Raw genomic sequence first — 20,520 nt, 5'->3', positions numbered from 1 at the left:
CATGGCACTGTTAATGGACATGGCAAAAACCAGGCACATGCAGCTCCATGCCTGTTTTATTGACTACAGTGCCGCGTTTGACAATGGGGAAAGGCCCAAATTATGGTAGAAACTAGCCAGATGGGGCATTCCCAACAATCTTCTATCATTGATCATGCTCCCACATTCCAACACCTGGGTTCAAGTAAAACTGGGCTCAGGAACTAATCTCTCCAGGAAAATCAAAACATCGAAAGGGCTGAAACAGGGTTGCGTGCTGGCCCCCATGTTATTCAATCTATTCATGGCAGACCTAACCCTGGCACTTAACAACTGCAACTCGCACGCACCAAGATTAGGGGGTTCCCCAATATCTAATCTACTCTACGCGGACGACGTTGTCCTACTCAGCTACACAGCAGTGGGCCTGCAACATCTCCTGAATTGCCTAGAGGTCTATGCAGAAGAAAACTGTCTCTCAATAAACTTAAACAAAACAAGGACTATGACAATTAACAAGAAACTAAAAAAGTCCCATCAGTGGTACCTGGGTAATAAACACATTGAGCCAGCAGAGGCTTACAAATATCTGGGTATATACATAGACAAAGAAGGTTTAATCAGCCGCCAGCAACAAGAGATTAAAAGGGAAGGGATGATTCTCGCACTATCTCTGAAAGGAATTTCAGCCAAACTACTGGGCCCCACTCTGAATCCACTCTTGATGGTAGCCCGAGCCAAAATATTACCTTCTATTACCTACAGCACTGAGGCACTGTGCGGGAGAGTTAGTAATCTTCTGGATAAAACATTTGTCAAAGCATATAGAACAATGTTCAGCCTCCCGACCTACACCTCACCAGCACAAATTCGTTTGGAGTTTGGTCTCATAAAGCAAACCTGGGCCAGCTACAGAGCTTTCATGAACTGCTGGCACAAGATCAGGTCAGCAAACACTAACACACTAACTCATCTCCTCTGGCAAGAGATCCAACAGAGGCAGAACTCACCCGCAGGTCAATATCTTAAGGAGGCTTTGACGATCATGGGGCCTCTCCCCCTTATGGGACACACACTGCCTCCATTCGGCGTTCAAAAAAACAGTGCGGAAGACGCTGAAGACACACTCCTTGCTAGAGGATAAGGCGACCTTCTCGCTTAGAGCGCATGCCTGGATGACTTTGGCCACATACAAGTCCCTAGCCCCACAACATTATTTTAATTTGGGTTATTCAAAAATACTGAAACAACATTTTTTAAAGTTCAGGCTAGGAGTATTACCAACCACGCAGCAGCTCCCTCCCTGGAAAAGGGAGCAGGCTTTTACTCTTTGTAGCCTGTGCAACAAGGATCAGGGTGACATCACAGACACCATCTGCACCTGCACGGAGCTGTGTCAAGAAAGGAGACAGCTGCTAAAAATTCCCCTTACTCAAAGAGGGATCAGGACAAGGAGACAAGCTGTCCTGGCATGCTTTGATCCCTCATTTCCACAACTGAACACTAGGCTAGTTAAATTTCTCGAAGCAGCTCGGTCAAAAATGCCAAACTGATCCTCACTTTGCCGACAATCGGTCTACGGGGGAAATTTCATTAAGTGATTGGATAACTCCCACAGCGGACTGCATCTTTTCCAGAGGCAGTAAAGACAAAATTAGCCGGGACATTAAAACTGTAATGACACAGAAATGTCTTTAGCAGTTCACGCTGCGACGCTCACGAGGGAGCATGCACATTTTAAATATGGAACATTTTAAATATGCTTGTATTTTTTGTATGCACTGCAATGGTTTTAAGTAACTATGCAAATAAAGTTTTACCTTACCCTGCCTTCAGCACCAGAGCTTCCAGGCACCCTGCCTTCTGCACCAGAGCTTCCAGGCTCCCTGTACTTCTGGTCTTGAGCCTCTATTTTGCCAACTTTTTGACCCTGTGCTTCCAGTTTCCCAGCCTTCAGAGGTCTCAATACTTATACATTCAGAGACTGAACCTCCAGCACCAGAGAAAAAACTCTCAACATGTAAGCCTCCAGGGCCTGGGTCTCCTGCATACATGCTTCCTAAGTCCCCTGCATGTGTATCTTTTGTATGTTTTTGTCCGGGTCCAGAACTTCAAGTCTGCTTCCCATCACCTCCTTCATTTTCAGCCAGTTTGTCTTTGACCTCTGTGCCTCCTGCCAATCCGTTATCTGCTTTTGACCCTACAGTCAATCTGCCTTTATTTTCAGAGTGCTACTCTAGCCTGCCATCATCAGGACTTCAAACACCTTTAATGCAGGCTTCTAAGCCCCTGTCACTGGATTTGGACTCTTCAAGTTCTACCTTCAATACTGCTGTTAATTTACAGAGTATTATCCAACCTTCCAGAACATCACAATTTACCTTCAGTCCTCGGATAGCGTGCACTGCATCTATGATGGAAATGGACTTGATTCTTAGGAGCAAAGGCTTTGGATCCAGTTCAAGACGCAGGGAGATGGTCTTTGGAGGGGGAGTACTGTCATGATTCACTCCCTGTGCTCTCGTGCCCACCACCAGGGGGCCACATAGTGGGACTTTCCAGTCTTCTAATAAGCTTCCAGACCCTCCCCTGCATACATATCTTGACTTCCAGCCATTTAGACACTTATTGGGAACTGACATGCATTACCAATTCATGCCGGGTTTTGTAAAAGGCAGCCTGCATATACCTGGAGCCAGCTTACTCATGCCTGAAACTCCATTACCCAGAATTCCCTGCTCGCTGCTTTGTCTCCACCCCTGCAGGCCAAGGGTGGGTGGAGGAATTCAGCTCACCTGTGGCTGGCTACTGCTAGCCTGCTCACACCTGATGCATATGATTACTGTGAGCTCTTTTAAGCCCCAGTTTCCTTCAGGCCAAGATTGGTCATTGTAGCTGTTTACCGGTGAGACCAATCTTTGTTTCCAGTGCTCCCTGAGATTTTCCTATCCTTGTTTCCAGTGTTTCCTGAGCTTTAGCTATGACTTGTTCCTGACCTGCTGCTGTTTTCCTTGTTCCTGAATTAGCACTGCCTGCAGTGCTACCTTGACCCCTCAGCCTTAGTATTCCTTGTACCTGAGCATCAGCAGTTTTTCTTGTTCCTGAATTGGCACTGCCTGCAGTGCTACCTTGACTCATGAGCCTTTGTAATCCTTGTTCCTGAGCTGCAGCAAATGTCCCTTGTCCCTGAATTAGCTATTCCTTGTACCTCAATGAGCACTGCCTGCAGTGCTACCTTGTTTCCTGAGCTATAGTTATTCTTTGTTCCTGTTCCTCAGCTATTTCTTGTTCCTGATTTCCACTGCTTGACTCCTTGTTTCCTGAGCTGTAGCTCTTTTCTGTTTCCTTGAACCAGTACTGCTTGCAGTGCTCTCTTGATTCCTTGTTTCCTGAGCTGTAGCTATGTCCTGTTTCCTTGAACCGGTACTGCCTGCAGTGCTACTTTGACTCCTAAAGCTTTAGTAAGTCCCTATTCCTGTACTAGCACTGCCTGCAGTGCTACCTTAGCTATAGTATTTCCCTGTTCCAGTACTAGCACTGCCTGCAGTGCTACCTTGACTCCTTAGCTATAGTAGTTCCCTGTTCCTGAACCAGCACTGCCTGCAGTGCTACCTAGACTCAATTATTGTTCCTGCCCCAGCACTGCCTTCTATGCTACTTTGTTTTCTTGATTCCTTAACCTTATTTATTTATTTATTTATATTCTTATATAGCGCAGGATTCGATCCCCGTAGGGGTATCTCGGCGCTTACGCTTTTCCAGGGAGGCCTCATAGTACCAGTGAGCTGTGGAAGAAAAAAAGGAATAATATCTTAAGGAGTCAAGAATAGGTGTGTTTTTAACTTCTTCCTAAAAAGCAAGAAATTTGTAGTTTGTTTTAAAGTGGGGGGAAGTGAGTTCCATAGAATAGGGCCTTTATAGGAGAGAGCTCGGCCTCCTTGCCTAGCCTTCCTAATTTTTGGAACCTGGATCAATTGCTGGCTACTAGAGCGCAACGTACGCCCAGGGCTGTAGTGATGGAATTTTTCTTTCAAGTACTTAGGTCCCAAGCCAAACAGACATTTATGTATCGTGCAGCAGATCTTATATTTTACACGTTGCCTGACCGGCAGCCAGTGGAGTTTGGCCAGGAGAGGATGAGAAGCAGTCCTTGGCTGAGCATTGAGAACAAGTCTCGCTGCAGTGTTCTGGACTACCTGCAATCTTTGTAGTTGTTCTTCATTGGCCGAAATAAACAGCCCATTGCAGTAGTCCAGCCTACTGGTTACCAATGCCTGGACAAGAGTTTTCCTATAGTTGTCAGGTAGGAATTGGAAGACACGTCGTAGCAGTCCGATGACATAAAAGCAGGACCCTGCTACTTGATTGATGTATTCTTTAAACAGAAGTGCCTTGTCAAGCCGCACACCAAGATTTTTTACAGTCTGTTTGGGAGTGGGGACTGGTCCCAAATCCGGGGGCCACCATTCTGGTGACCACAAAAGTGTGGCCTCCCCGAACAGCATAACCTCCGTCTTGTCCACGTTGCACTGGAGGCAATTTAGAGCCATCCAGTCCGATATGGCTCTCATACCTTCCGCAAAAGATTTTTGTATTGAGGGAGTTAGGGTATGGAAGGGGAATAAAAGCTGAGGGTCATCAGCGTATGACACCGGAGTGAACCCATATGCTCTTGCAATGTCTGCCAAGGGGGCCACATACACATTGAAAAGTGTGGGGCTTAGGCATGAGCCCTGTGGCACTCCCTTGGTGAGCTCCCTTAAGGTGGAATGATGGGAGCCCAATCTGACTCCTTGCGAGCGGCCTGAGAGAAAACTCTCCAACCAGGACAGAGCCACACCTCCTATGCCCATCTCCCTCAAACGACCGAGAAGTATTTCATGCGACACCGTGTCGAAGGCAGCTGATAAATCCAACAGCACCAGAATCATAGAGGCTCCTCCATCTAGTGACATCCTGATGGTATTGGTCACTGAGAGGAGGGCAGATTTGGTGCTGTGATTGGGCCTGAACCCAGATTGAGAAGAGTCCAGGCCCTCCGCTGCCTCGATGTATTTTGACAAATGGGAATTCACATGCCTCTCGGTCATTTTACCAAGGTAAGGCAGGAGGGAGATGGGTCGCAGGTTTGAGAGATCTGTCCAAGGAAGTGCCGCGTTCTTCCAGGTAGGGTTCACCACCGCTTTTTTCCACTCTGTGGGCACACATCCTTCCCTGAGCGATTGATTTATTATATCCTGAATCTGGGGTCCAAGTAAGATACTTAGGGGGGCAACTATTTTGGCGGGCAAGATATTTTCTGGAGACCCAGATTTTATATGACTAAAGAGAAGAGATAGATCCGAGTCACTGACAGCTGGAAATGCCATTAATGATATATATCTCTGCTTCGGCGATATAGGAGGAGTGAGGATGGCATTCATTTGGTTCTTTTGGCCGGATGCCTTCACTATTTTCTCATGAATTAGATTAATTTTATTTTCAAAAAACAGGGAAATGTCGTCACATAGGAGTTGGGAAAAGTCATCTGGGCTTCCACATGCTACAGGTTTTACAAATGCTTGTAATATTTTATATAATTCCTTAGAGGAATTACCTGCCTCTACAAGTTGTTGGGTAAGGCTGTTCTTTCGTGCAAGTTTGATGTTCCTGTAGTAGTTAGATTGGGCCTCATAGTATGACTTCTTACTTTCCTCTATTCGCGTTTTCCTCCATTTCTTTTCTATCCTCCTACATCCTTGCTTTTCTACTCTAAGTGCTTCAGTATACCAAACTTCCTATTTGGAAGTAGGATATTGTTTACTGAGCTTCAGAGGGGCTATCTTATCAATTGCTTCTATAAGCGAAAGATTAAAATTGGATAGTGCCAGCTCTACATCACCCTTTTCTGTGGGAGTAGGCTGTTTCCACACCCTCTGCAATTCCTCAGCCGTTACTTTGTGCCACTGTCGACGCCAAATAGGTGGGAGAGTGTTCTTTTGCGAGGGTTTGTCCACTCCAAATAGCGAAAATTCCACTATAAAGTGGTCAGACCAGTTTATTTGAGTTATAGAAGAGCATCGTACTCTGGAGCAATTAGAGAAAAGCAGATCCAGAGAATGACCTCCTATGTGTGTTGGCCCGCTATTCTTTAATATTAAACCGAGAGTAGAAAGGTCAGTAAGTAGAAATATAGTTTCTGGACATACTGAAGTATTTACCTGAATGTTAAAATCCCCAAGAAGAAGGAAATCTTCTTTCGCTTTAAGATGTGGAGCTAAAAGTTCTAAAAGAGAAAGGGAGAAGCCCACACTAGGTCCTGGTGGACGGTAAATTATTGCTCCTTTCCAGAAAGTATGTGTGGCAGTTTTGATTTTAAAAATCATAGTTTCGTATTGTGGGCAGCATTTTTGTTCCAGTATGGTAACCTTCAGGTATTCTTTATACATAATGGCTAATCCACCACCTATTTTAAGAGGGCGATCTAAATGTATAAACTTGTATCCCAGGGGAACTCCCAATGCAATGGCCGAAATTGAGTGGGGTTTTAGCCAGGTTTCCGTAAGGAAACATAAATCTGGCTGCAGTGTATGTACCAGATCCCATACTTCCAGCTGATGTTTGGGTAGGGACCGGACATTAAGGAGAAAACACTTTAACCCATTTAATGGTACGAATTTCGCATCAATAGTCTTGGATTGAGGACTAATACAAGGTGTCTGAAAGTGACAATTAAGACAAGAAAAAGCGCCTTCTGGACAAGGCCAGGAGTCTCCATTACACTCTTTCTGTGGGAGTCTCCTTAGATCCAATAGGGTCTGGGCAGAATACCTGATACCCCGCGTCCCTGCGGGTGGTGTACTCAAAGGGGTCGAGTCCATAGCCCCTAGCCCCGTCCTGTCGCGGACGGGCGCAGACGGGCAGCTCTTTGGCTGCTCTTCGGCGTGTCTTCGGCTGCGCGCCCGATTGGGGGGAGGGCTAAATAGCCCCTGAGGTAGAACCACTAGAGCGCTACCCGCTCCAGTGATTACCGGAAGTGCCTGGCTCTCACCTGTCCGCCCTCCGCACAATGGTACTAGTTACCCTGTCGGAACGAGGCGGACAGGAAGCAGAGTTGAGCCGAGGCTTGTCACTGCCCTCAGAAGAAAACAACAGCTTCCCCTCCTATTAATTCAGGTGGGGGAGATAATGCGCGATCGCGCTCGCTTTTAAATTTCATACTGACGTGCTCGTTGTCAGCACAACATATAAATGAATATTTTAAAACAGGCCAATACAAGTAAAAAAGTATATGCTGAATACAGCATGCACAGCATAGAGCGCTATTTCAGCTACCTGGTCAAACAAGCGGGTCGGGGACACTGCCACCGTCACCGTACCACCGCAGCGCCATGTTTGATGTTACGCCTAAATAGCCCCTGAGGTAGAACCACTAGAGCGCTACCCGCTCCAGTGATTGCCGGAAGTGCCTGGCTCTCACCTGTCCGCCCTCCGCACAACGGTACTAGTTACCCTGTCGGAACGAGGCGGACAGGAAGCAGAGTTGAGCTGAGGCTTGTCACTGCCCTCAGAAGAAAACAACAGCTTCCCCTCCTATTAATTCAGGTGTGGGAGATAAGGCGCGATCGTGCGCGCTAATAAATGTATTACTGACGTGCTTGTTGTCAGCACAACATATAAATGAATATTTTAAAACAGGCCAATACAAGTAAAAAAAGTATATGCTGAATACAGTATGCACAGCATAGAGCGCTATTTCAGCTACCTGGTCAAACAAGCGGGTCGGGGACACTGCCACCGTCACCTTACCTGCACTATTCTATATACCCTTGTAGCCTCCCCTTCTGTATATCCCTTTCCAGTCCCTGCCTTTCTTCCCATTTCCTTGGTTCCAGTTTGCTGTCTTTCTATTCTGCGGTCTTACTTCTGTTACCTTGTATGTTTGTTACCTGCTTTATGCCACGTGTGCCCTGTGATTTCCTTCCTTTCCTGTTAAGCACTCATCCTTGCTATCTCCTTTTCTATTGTGCTTGTGTTTAGTTCTACCCCTTTGCTGTTACTTCCTTGCGCGTTCCTGTTTGATCGCCAGGATCGGTGGGCTCAGCTGACTACCTAGGTGGTGTTTCTTGTTCACTGTGAGTATTGTCTTTGAGTTACATTTATAACATCACCATAGGTATAAGCTCCACAGACCCTGCCTTTGGATGCATATCCTACATGTGGGTATTTGCAGTCAGTATCTGTAACAGCAATTGTGGGTAAGAAACTTACTGAGCTTCAGTCTTACCATGTGGAGCTCCTGAGTGCTTTACCCCACACCCCCCTTTATTGTTAATGTTGTATTATATATATGTCTTGCACATTCGTCCTAGGTGTAGTTATTCTGAATGCTAAATTGCCTTGTGCGTGCCCTTCTTTTCTGAGTCTTACCCATCATGTTCACTTTTACAGGCCTTCCCTTTGGATCCCGTTTTCTCCTCTGACTCCCTGTATGATCCTGGGCAGCACTGCACTCCTCCTTTCTGTGTAAGTCTTCTACCCAGTTCCCAGTCCTGTCCAAGTCCCTGACTGTGTTCCCCACATAGTCCTGGACAGTCCCTGACACCTTCATTAAACACTTTAGTAGCAGGTATTTTGTCTATTTGGAAGAGAGTAAGCAACTGCTGCCAAAGGTACACTGATGAAAGAATATGCAAGCCCTAACTTTTTGTAGGAGAAACATGTAACAAACAAAGTTTTGTATTGTGGCATTTAAGAGCTGTGTGTTGAGTTTAATGCAGCAAGGAACAAAAAGCTTCAATTAGGCAACGTAGCATGGAGGTACAGCAGGATTCTCAGCTTTTATTTTTTTTAAATTAAAGATTTGTATGCATCTCACCAACAGTGAGAAAGGATGAAAAATAGCCCAGAGCACAACTGTTTTGTGCGATCCTTGCCAGTTACAGTGAGTGCCACCCCCAGCCCCTCTGCTCTTCATGTAATACACTGCAGTTATTTTATTTGTGTGAGTGAGAACCCCCTCGAGGCAAATTAGTGATACAAAAGTCCAAAGGTTTAACTGCCAAATGTTCTAGCACATTGATTTGCAGAAGAAATTCTTGCAGGAATCACTGGCCTTGGGTTGTAAGGGCTCCCAACCCAGAGAGGGATTCAAATAGATCACCACTTGCTGCTGACGGTCGACAAATAAATCTTTTGGTTCAACCAATGCATTTGTGATGAAAAATGTGCCGCATCAACACCAGACTCCCCCCAACCCAGGACGTTTGTATGATAGACACACTTGGAGCAAGACATGCATAACCTTGCGATCTGAACCAAAGCAGTACAGAAGGCCATCGTTCCCAACAGTTTCATGATCATTTTCACAAGATGCAACGGCTGGAAAAAGGCAAACATTTGTTGCAATTTCATCACTCTCTGGCCTAGGGGAGGCTTTACATGCTACAGCATTGAGTGTCGCTTCCAGAAACACCAGTAACTGTTGAGGACAAAGGTGTCATTTTTTTTACATTTATGCTAAAATCCCCTTTGGGAAGAAGCAAAATCATATGCCAAGTTTATAAGCATGGCAAAACACGGTTGGTGCGCTCCCAATCCCACTAGACATTCTGTAAACAGCATTGGGGAAGTTGAGACACAAAAGGGTATAACTTTGAATGGGCAATGAACTCTACTAACCAAAAACCTAAGGTATTGCCAGTGAGCAGGATAAATAGGAATGTAGCAGTAGGTGTCATTGAGATTGATGGTTATTATGTAGTCTCTTTGTTGAAGAAGTGTTATGATGCCCTGCAAAGTCATCATTTTGAACTGATTAAACGTGCTATAGAGATTCAGCACCCCGAAGTAGGTGACTGGCCGCAAAGTTTAGTCCTTTTTTGGAACTGGAAATTAGAGGGAGTGCACTCAAAGACCTCTCTGATGAGGTTGGACAAGGTTGACAATCCCCTTGAGAAAGATCAATTGAGTATCCTGTAATGGAGTAAAACTGTGAGGGTGCAGTGGTATTCTAAGTGATGTTGTTTCGAACTCTGAAGCAACATCCGTGGATGATGAGGAAAAGCACCCACTGATCTGAGATTACACTCTGCTACCCAGGCAGGAAGGACCTCAGTAGTACTCCCAACAGGTGTTGGAAGGTCAGGGGAAATAGCAAGTTGGTCATTCCTTGGCGACAGTAATGCCTCTAACTTGGGGACCACTGCTTTTAACACCAGCATTGCCACTAAAGCAACCCATGAGGTACTGTCCCCATTTTGCACGTTACTGACCAGCTTACAAGGATGCTGCTGGTATCCGGTCTGGAGGAGTGATAGACATTGCTTTGTAGCCCATTCAGGTTTGTGTCCCCGTCGAAACCGGTCTTGTGCTGCTGGTGTTTCTGTACACTCATGGCTTTTGAGTGTCTATATCTTTCTTGATTTTCTCGAGAATCTCATCTACATTAAGGCTGAAGAAATGCTTGATATCAAAGAGTAAGCTAATGAGGTGTAGCTGAATCTCAGGAAAGAATCTAGACATCTAAAGCCAGGTATGGCACCAACTAAAGCACTTGGTATAACCTCCCTGAAAGCCATATGAGTGGCATCTAGTTGCACATCTAATGCTTGCAATAGAGAACACCTTGTCTTCATGCACAATTTATTTTGCGCTTTTCTTGTTGGCATCCAAAAGATGTTTCAGCAACTACTCATTTTCTCCCATTGGCCCTGCAATACCTTGCAGCTGAGGCCATAGACCGGGAAATTCACCATTGTGTGGTGACCCCCAACCCTACATGTTTCCGAGCTGATCTTCTTACTTTCCTTGTCAGAAGGAAAATATCAGCTGGGCCCTGCAGGATGGACGTCTTGCATGCAGTATGCACCACTAGTGCTTCAGGTGGGAAGTGCCAATGGATAAATAGTGGGTCTTGCATTGCTCTCTTAAATGTCATTCCTACTGTGGGTGATTGGGATGGGTTTGGCAACTCTAACCTTCTTGGGGCAGTTAAAATTATTTTTTGGAACAATTGACCATTACTTTGAGCACTGGAAGAAAGTGAGTGGTGATTTCAATTTTGGTCAGCATTTCAATAAGAATGTCGAATCTCTTTTCAATAAATGGGGAATATTTGATGCGCAGATGCTCAAACTATACCTACATTATATGGGGAGGAATCGTCTGGTGGTGAAGCTCTAACAGGGTATGCTGCAAAAGAAATATCGCCATCGGGAGTTGTCCTATAATTATGCAAAGCATCCTCGTGTTGATCAGTGTTCCCTAGCTCCTGTTACAGCGTAATGGGTCTGAGGACGCTTCTTGAACTGAATCCGAAATTGAACAGGTGGAGGTAGAGCATTATCAGCCTTTTTCTTTTTGCGATTCAGGTACGCCATGAGTTCTCCCGAAATGGCTTCATAAAAGCCTTCACTTTTTGTATGGCGCAAGGAAAGCAGTAGGTAGCCAAGCAAGAAAATACCTGTGGTCCGGTTCAATAAACAATTTGCTGACTACTGTCAACCGCTTCATGACGTACGAGTTACTTACCTTCCGTAACGATTTATCTGGTAGAGACTACTAGCCGCAGATTCCTTAACATAGAATTATCGTAGTCTCTATCAGATAAGAAATTTGAAACCGATCTTAGCACCAAAAGTACTTAGCCAATCTCTCAGGCTCTAGCTTTTTTGTCACATGTCCAAGAGTCTTTAAACATCAAAGGTGCCTTTTAGCGCTGAATGGTATCGATGGTAGGGAGGAGTGGCAACTGTCCAGCCTTTTTTTAATGTGTTTCATCAGTCAAAGTATGGTGCTCTTTGGTCCATTCTTTACCATGAAGCAGAGGCTCAGTTTGAGGTCCAAACTGAAGGATGTGGAGTGAGGATTCTTGGTGGACGGAGAGGCAGTATCCATCAGAGGGCATGGGTGGTGTTCCCATATTTTAGTATTAATGTTGGAAACCTGATGTGTGGTCTTTGCACTTGGTGTGGTTTTTGTGAAAAGCCCTGGAGAATCTTAGTCAGAGTCATTGGAAGACACATACATTATACTTTGGACTCCTCTCCTACGAGGCTCCTGGAATACCGGAAGAGCATCCCCCCTCTTTGTTGCAGTCGACTTCTTTAATGCCCTTGGCAAGAGCACCGGGCAGTGACTCTGGAGAGTCTTGATGCTGCCTTAAGTAACGCACCCACCTCTGATCACAATGGTACACAATGATTTACTTGGAATGAAGAGTGTTACAGGCTGGACAAGCACGTTTGTAATGGCCCCTTTGTAAACAGAGCTTACCGACCTCATGCTGGTCCAGCCAAACCACACCACCTTTCCCCGAAACTAGTAATTCTCATATGATCTGGCCTTAGGCTCTTCTGACGGTCATGAAATACACAGTTCTGTTCTATACTCAGCCTTGGCCCGAAGGCTATAAAAATTTAGAGTTCGGTGCATTGAAGAATGAAGCACTAAAGAACACAGTGTGAAAGAGACGGCAGAAAAAACAATCTAATGTGCAGTTTGTGTCTGGGTACACTGTGGGTTTCAAGGGGATCTATCAAGAGTTACTAGGAAACCAAAACTACTTTAAAGAAGAAAAAAAATGTTTAAAGTTTTAACTCCAACACCAAATGACGGGAGATGCCATAGCATGTGTCTATAGCTGTACATGCTGCAAAGTAAGAAACAGCACACCAGAGTTCTAATCCAAGCTGTCTTTCTTCAACAGTGGTCCATCAGGAGGAGGGAAGAAGTGTGATGTAGTGGCCCACATGGAATGCAGACACCACCTTAGGAAGAAATAGAGGACAGGTACGAAGAAGCAGTTTATCAGCACAGAATAACGTGAAGGGTGGTCAGACCAAGAGGGCCTGAAGTTCTCCATTCTTACAGGTCGAAGTTATAGCCACCAGCAAAACTGTCTGCAGAGTCAGAAGTCCAACTGGGCAACTGTGTGTCGGATAAAATAGGGATGCCATGAGAAATATGAACATAAGATTCAAATCCTAAAATGGAACAATATTCGGAGTGTGCTGGAACAGAGTAAACTTTTCACAAAATGCACCACTGGTGGCAACTCCGACAAGAAGGGCTTATTACGAAGTACATGAAGGTGGACAAGCCACGAGTTAACTCTTTACAGTAACTACTGCGAGTACCGGCTGGGCACAAAATAATGCTGAGCATAGAATGTCAGACAGGCAGGATACAGATATTCCACTGGACCACACAAATAATTTGCGGACAGGTTTCCTAGTTGCCAAGATGTTGTATGCAACCTCTGGCAGCAGGCAAATATACTCCAACTGCCACCGTTGAATCTCCACACATATGCATCCGTTAAATCAGAGAATTGGGGAAGTTGACCAGAGTATTCTGCTGCAAAATCAAGTGTTCTTTCTGCAGGAGAGGAGAGGATGACGAATCCCAAGTTTAAATATATTGCCATACCAAATCTTTCTCACATAATCTAGGCAATCAGCAGTTGTGCTCTATCCTCTGGCCTCTTCTGCAAGACTTTCAACAGAGGTGGGATAGGTAGAAATGCATAAAACTGATGCAGCTGCCTTCTGAGCCAGAAGCATTTATAACAGAATCATTCAGAGGGAATGTATGGCACAAAGCCATGGACGAGTCCTGGCCTGGGCTGTGAATGAGAGGTCCACATATGGACACCCTATGATGGAAAAGATCGTCTTGTCGGCTCCAGGGAGAGATGGCTCAGAGCATGCACTCTCCAAATGAGGGAGTCCACAAGCTGGGCTGCTAAAGGGAAGGTGGCCCATCAGCCAGCTCAACAGCTGAATTCATGTCCCAGCAAAAGGTCCAAGATCACACATCATACTGTCGGTTGATTTAACAGAAGGTGGTTGTGGTGGTTTGCAGAATATGAATGGTGTTTCCGGAGGCTGATGGCAGAAAGGCCTTCATATAGAGATGGACCACCACAAGCCTCGACACATTTATATGTAGGAGCTCCTTTAAAGAGGACCATAGGGCTTGAGCCATTATGTCACCCAGGTCGGAACCCCAGAACAAGGAAGAATGGATAATGACCATGGGCACCTGCATCTGCAGAGGACTAAAGGGAAGGCCCAGCAGCAGACTGCATTGGCACATCCCCCCATGGTAAACTTGGGCTGAGAGAATCATATATATAAATCTGAACAAAGAGGTTCCTCTTGCTGCGAAAGCCACTGCTTCCTCGGGCACAACTAAAGAGACCTCATGACCCATTTGGAGTGAGGCACCAGCAAATTTCATGGGGCCACAAGGTCTAACATGTGTAGGACTTGCAAAATGGGGAGCACTGTAAGCTAAAAACATCAGAATCGTATCCCAAATGTCAGAAAAATCCTTCAAACAGGTTTTGTCTTGAACTAGACCTGTGAATTTTAGCTCTGTGAAGGGATAACCTGGGATTTTAGAGCATTAAGGTGGCACTGAATGTGGCATAGAGAGCAGCAGTGATGTCGAGAATGACAAAGAATATGGAAGGATCAGCACCCTGGACAGGGCAGGCTTCCTAGCCAAAGCCGGACCATGATGAGGCACGATGTTGGGTGGCATTGGGGTTAGAGGCGTCAATTCTACAGAGGTGGGTCCAACCTTAGGAAGTGGCCAAGAGGGTAGGAGAGTCATCCTGAAGATCTTTTGCATGGCCTGTTGGAAGGCCTCAACCTGTGGCAAATTGGCAGATGGATTGAGAAATTGTTGGTGAAGTTTTGCGAAGACTGAATCCAGCTCAGTAGATAGAAGAGACAGGTGTTGGGCAACAGCATTGATTTTGCTAACAGTTTTTCCCTCGTAAGACCAGGATTTCCCTCTCACACTGAGGGAGTCCACAAGCTGGGCTGCTAATACGAAGGTGCCAGATGCAACCAAAAAGCGTAAAAATTACTATAATGTAATCCCTTCCCTGAATCGCTTCTAACTTGAAATTTTGTTTGTTTGTGTATTGTAAATAAATATCAGATTTAATTTCGCTAATGCTGGGTCATCTGCTCAATTTACTTGGCTTTTAATATTAATTATCCTGGCAGTTCAGGCGCTGACTGAGCCCCAGCCACCTCTGTCAATTCTGAATGGGAAGTTTGCACTGTTCTGTAGAGCCATATTAATATAAATATTGCATACCAGAATACTCACATTTTATTCGACTTACCCAGTAATTGAACGAAACTGGTCAGACTCCACAGAATTAATTACTGTCTCAGAGTGATATAACTAGAGGAAAAATTGCCTCAATTCATTCAAGTCCTGTTAGACTGTAATTTTGCACTGTTTTTAGTTTTGATTTGTGCGAGACAATAATAAAAATAGGGTCTCTCACAGGTCAATTTTAATTCACTATCATCTCTTTCTGTGCACTGCATTCTTTTCCCATATAAACTTATTTGCTCCCATCTGTGAACTCAGATAGTGACCCTGACAAAACATCCTCGGGCTCCCTCATCCCTCTGATGAGGTTGCAGCCCTTAGTGTCAAGAGCGTGACATCAATGAGGATACCCAGATGATGAAGCATGTCACCTACAGGTGAGTGATGGGAATCAGTCTACTTGAATATCATTTTCTAATATAGCAGTTTCCATCAAGGAAGCTGACGCACACAAAAGGTTTTGGTTTGCTCAGGAAGGTATAGCAAACAATGTTCCTCACAAGGTTAACTGTCAATACCTTTCCCAATGAGAGCTGAACTAGTAGTTAGTATGAAAGACATCATTCAAGAGGGAGAACGCAGAAAGGTTTTTTTCTTGGGTATTCTAATGAGTCATACATCACAAGAGCTATCTACACCGTCAACATTACAGCCTTGAATGTCTAAACCATTGCCAATGTTTTTTTACCGCATGTACTGCATACAACTGTAGTCTTTTTGCAAGGATGATTTTTAAAGGGCCTCTCTCTCAAAGCCCGTTCTTAAAACAGATATTCCTTTCTTCTGACTCTACAAAGACCGCTTGACGTGCACAGTAGCTTAAATATTAAGCTCCTGACTGGTGTTTTTGAACACCAGGCCTTGTTTTTGTCTTGTGAACCACAAGATGCTAGTCAAAACTCTTAAGAGATGTACAGCAAACTATGGAAAATGGCAATACAAATGAGATCAATAAAGTGAAACATTAAACAATGGCAAAATATAGAGGAGACTCTATATAGCTGCTGCCTTTGAGGGACCAGATTGGCTCCACAAATTAGAAAACACCGGTTAAAAACGAATTGTTGTTTGTACCTGAACCCTGTGATGCAGCTTTCTGAGCCCCAGATGATAAAGCAGGAACCTTTGTAATGGTCTGAACAGGCTGGGCCACAATAGTGCTGCTTCCTCCTCCGCTGCTCACAAGTGCTTTGGCAACTCCCTGGGCTACAACAGGCTTCTGTCCAGTGACTTTACCAAATGACGACACAGACTTTGCCACCAGTATCTGTCCACCACTTATGGCCATGGCTGGTTTCATTGACGACTGGACAGCAGAGCTGAGGGGAACACCAACCACCTATAGTAGAGAAAGGCATTAGAATCTTTGCTAAAGCGACCCCAAGCTTTATCTTCTAACCCAAAACATAATCAACATCTGGATCATGCATGTGCAATCACCAGCACAAGAATAAACAGAACACACAGCAGGAAGAGTAACCACTGCCGTTCTTAAAGAGAAAATTAGACAATTGAGAAAAGCCCTATTGATTCCATCACCACAGAAACTGAGGTGCAACTGAAGAGCAACTGTTGTGAAAATTGAAAAGAATAGAACGATTAGCCAACTTTTCTCTTTAAATATTTACATATACAACTATCACTTTTGTAAATATATTACTTAGCCAATAGAAAAGCTGCACAATCAATGCCTTAGTGCAGGCTTCTTCAGCGAGTAGCTCGTGAGATACCAATAGCTCTCCAGCTAAATGTGAGTAGCTCTCTTGTGTGCAGCCCAGATTACTGAATTACAGTCTTTTTTTTCCCAAACCATATTTTATTGATTTTATGTACATCAATACAGAGTGAATGTACGATAAAGTGTACAATAAAGGACAGGTGAATAGAAACAGTTGTAAGCATACAGAAGTGACATTCCACAGCATATCCAATATCGAAGGATGACATACAACAAAAGCCATATTGTACCAAGCAAAAGCCTGCACCTAATTCCGTGCCTACGTCTCATGGTAACATGTGACCATATTGCAGGTGTAGAGTAGCCTTAAGTGGTAACCATATTAGCTGCGCGTGTCCACATCGGGCATTGATAAGAGATCCCCCCACAGTATGCTCCTCAAAGGGTATGTGTCTGTGCGCAGCCCATGGCTTCCAGATTTTGGAGTGTTTGTTGGGGCAACCTCGGGCCGTAAACGTGGGCCGTTCGAGTTACATGGCACGGTCCAAGCCCCTCTTCCAGGTCAATACGCAAGCGGAATGTTCAGCCTTCCAATGTGGTGCGATGTCCCTTTTGGCTAGTGTCGAGCCCAGAAATAATAAGTGTCTTTTGTAGATATTGCCCCATATTTCACCTGTACAGTGCAGAAGTGTGAGCTTGGGGGATCGTGGCATATTCCAGTGTAGTACGTCAGAAAAGCATTGTATAACTGCCCGCCAGAATTTGTCAAGGGTAGGGCAAGTCCGGACACCTTGTAGGAAGGGGCCCTCATCTATGTGGAATCGAAGACATCGGGGAGAGGCGATCAATGCCGCCCACAACAGTCTATATCGAGAGTAGTACACCCTATCTAGGTATTTAAATTGTATGTAGCGGAGATGGGTGGGGATTGCGGCTCCCCTGGGTGACTGAAGTGCTTCGGACGAGTCATCATCGTCGATGGGCCCTATTTCTGTGTCCCATGAGGCCCAGAGTGATGCTAGGGTTGTTGGGCTGTGCGTGACCAGTGTTGGGTTATTTAGAGATTCTATGATCCCCAAGGTCCCCCACCAGGAGCTTGCCTTCTAGTGGACTTAACTCGGGTAGGGTTGGCAGGCCTTTAATGGCCGGCTGTCCTTACTTCGGTTTACCGTGGGACGGGTAGGTGCTGAGATGCCTGCCTTCAGCGACCTTTGAGGAACCCCTCACTCGCTGCTGGCCCCACCTGGACAGCTCGTGAGGCCTTCGGGAGCAACCATCACGGTTCCCAGGAGGTCCCTCGCCTGGAACCATTTCTGTACGATACCACCCAGGTCGTATATGGGGGTCTTCTTAATTTAGAGGATCCCAGCAATCATATGAGCACTAAGGTCCTGACGAATTGCCCTTATGGCAAGAAACATGTCGACCATATTCACATGAAGGGTTGAATAAGGATTGGTCCCATTGTTTATCACTCCTTAATACCCCTTATTTTTAATAAAGCAGCGAGCCTGATCATTAAATTACTTCCCAATGGACTCGACTGACTTTTTTTAAACCACACACACACCCCCATGCTCACTATTGCACTCTTTAGGCCCCTCACACACACACACCCGTTGGCTCGGAATAAAAGATCTCCACCAAAGTGCAGCCCCCCGGGCTGCCCGACGGGCATTGCACCGCCAGCCTGCCGTAGGAGCAGGATACCGATGATGACGCTGGACGGCCACCGATTGGGACAACAGTTGTTGTCCTGTCGGTAACCTGTGTGAGGTATCCTTATATTCTGAAAAGGGTCTACACCATGCACTTGTCCCGTCATAACAATTGAGAGAGAAAATTGACCGAGCTATACCACTAGCTCCCACTGGGGAACTCTGTACAATACTCTTTGTTTGCTGCAGGCCTTTAATGTAGGGCAGTAGAGCATGGCGTAACTGCAAGTACTTAAAGAAATTGGTCGAGTCATAGAGAATGCCTCTTGTAAATCTCGAAAGGACTTCATGATAGGACCCTGCATGACATCGCCCAGGGTTGAGATACATATATTGTCCCAGCCATTAAACCCCTGTTGGTCTGCGACATGAAGAAGTAAGTGGTTCCGCCACAGTAGAGTCTCCTTAGTAAGGCGTCCCCACCAACTCATCCGCCCCAAGGCCTGTTGCCAGGACGGAATAACCACCGGGCAGCCCTGCTATATAGAAAAGGGTATACGGATGGCTCCCCCATGATCCAGCTCTCCAACTTATAAGCTGGTTCGTCCCTGGGCCCATACAACCATTCATTCAGGACCTGCAGTTTAATGCCACATAATAAGTTTACGTCCACCGCGGCGATGCCCCCGCCGTTTGTCGATAACATACTGAATTACAATCTTTTGCTTTTTAAATTATGATTTTTGCATACCAAAATTAAAAAGCATGTATTCAAGACGAAATTGTATGTATTTCCAGAACTCATGAATTGATGTTTGAGGAAAAATCTTAGTTTCAAAATGAATTTAAAGCCATTATTTTAGTTAAGAGTGATTTATTACTCATGTTACTCCCTTGGTGCCAAGGGGATTGCAGCTATGGCTATTTTGTTTAACCAATGTAGATGCATTCTAAATTGATAGTGCTTTTTTTAATTTATAGCTGCCAACTCTGCTTAATGTACTAATGGGATCACAGCTGTGATTCTTGGAATCTGTGATCACCATCACATTACCACCATTAGTAGCTCGGGATGACTTTAATTAAACAAAATTTGCTCCTATTATAGAAAATTCTGGAGACCCCTGCCCGAGTGGATGGCATCTCAAACTGTTGCTAAAGGAGAACAATTATTATAGTATAGAAACAAAGCATGCAGTCGTGCACCACTTCTACAAATGCGATTCTAATTCCAGGTATATCCACAATATTCCAGTAGTAGTTGAGATTCTTCTCTTAATTGATGCATTGTCAATATATATTTAAAAAAAGGGCCAGCCAACGCGTTTCGTCCACATAGATGTGGACTTCTTCAGGGCACAGTAGGACTAAGGAATATCCATCCTCACATGAGAGGAAGAATTATTGGGATCCATTCAACGCAGATCGTTGGAAAAGTGATATAACTTCCTCAAGAAGGGATCCATCAAATAGGCCTGAATCGTGAAGCGATAATCAAGAGAATTTAAAGTTCCTAGCAATATAAGGATATGAATGGAAAGCAATATGTTTCTGTGCTTGCTCCTTAGAAGTCAGAAAAGGAGAGAGGAGGGTAAAGGATCTGCCACTCATCCAAAACTAGAATTGGTGTGGAGCAAGCAGAAGACCCTAGCACTTCCAGCCGATTCCAAAATCGATGAGGGTGGATCTTTTCCCTTCTTCTTTTTTGAATCCTATGAGGCTTCCTGAAGGTGACAAAGAACTGGCAGACTAACAAAAAGATTTGGGGGGCGTGGCTACGCGGGCGAAGATGGTGGACGCAGCTTGCTAAAGCTCCCACCGGCCCGTTCTTTATCCGAGTACTTATCCTTGCTTCCTGACCCGATTCCATCACCCACACCACCGGCAAGAAGAGCGGAAGGCAGGTGGAGTCGCCCGCTGTATCCTTTGGAGCTCCCGGATCGCTGGCGGAGCCGTGCTCGGCGACATCAGTCTGCGGCCTAGTCCCTGCAAAGGAAGCCGGGGCCTCGAGTTTGGCGCACCCCGGCTGGGGGATCTTCGCGCCGACCCGTCATCATCCGCTTCCCCGGGGTTGGCGGAACTCCC

The 20,520-nt window shown here is 45.3% G+C and overlaps 1 protein-coding gene across 2 annotated transcripts in view; it reads right to left on the bottom strand.

Moving 5' to 3' along the window:
- YEATS2 (YEATS domain containing 2) overlaps positions 1-20,520 on the bottom strand; it is a 1,326,518-nt gene that overhangs the window by 821,905 nt on the left and 484,093 nt on the right. For both annotated transcript variants that reach the window (XM_078665556.1, XM_078665557.1), the window contains exon 15: positions 16,174-16,438. In XM_078665556.1, the coding sequence (XP_078521682.1) occupies positions 16,174-16,438 (265 nt within the window). The remainder of the gene's footprint in view (positions 1-16,173; positions 16,439-20,520) is intronic.

The sequence above is a fragment of the Lissotriton helveticus genome, chromosome 11 (genome assembly GCF_964261635.1).
Source record: "Lissotriton helveticus chromosome 11, aLisHel1.1, whole genome shotgun sequence".
In the NCBI taxonomy this organism is placed as follows: domain Eukaryota; kingdom Metazoa; phylum Chordata; class Amphibia; order Caudata; family Salamandridae; genus Lissotriton; species Lissotriton helveticus.
Note: the sequence above shows the minus strand (reverse complement) of the source record. Positions and strands in the feature narration are given on the sequence as shown.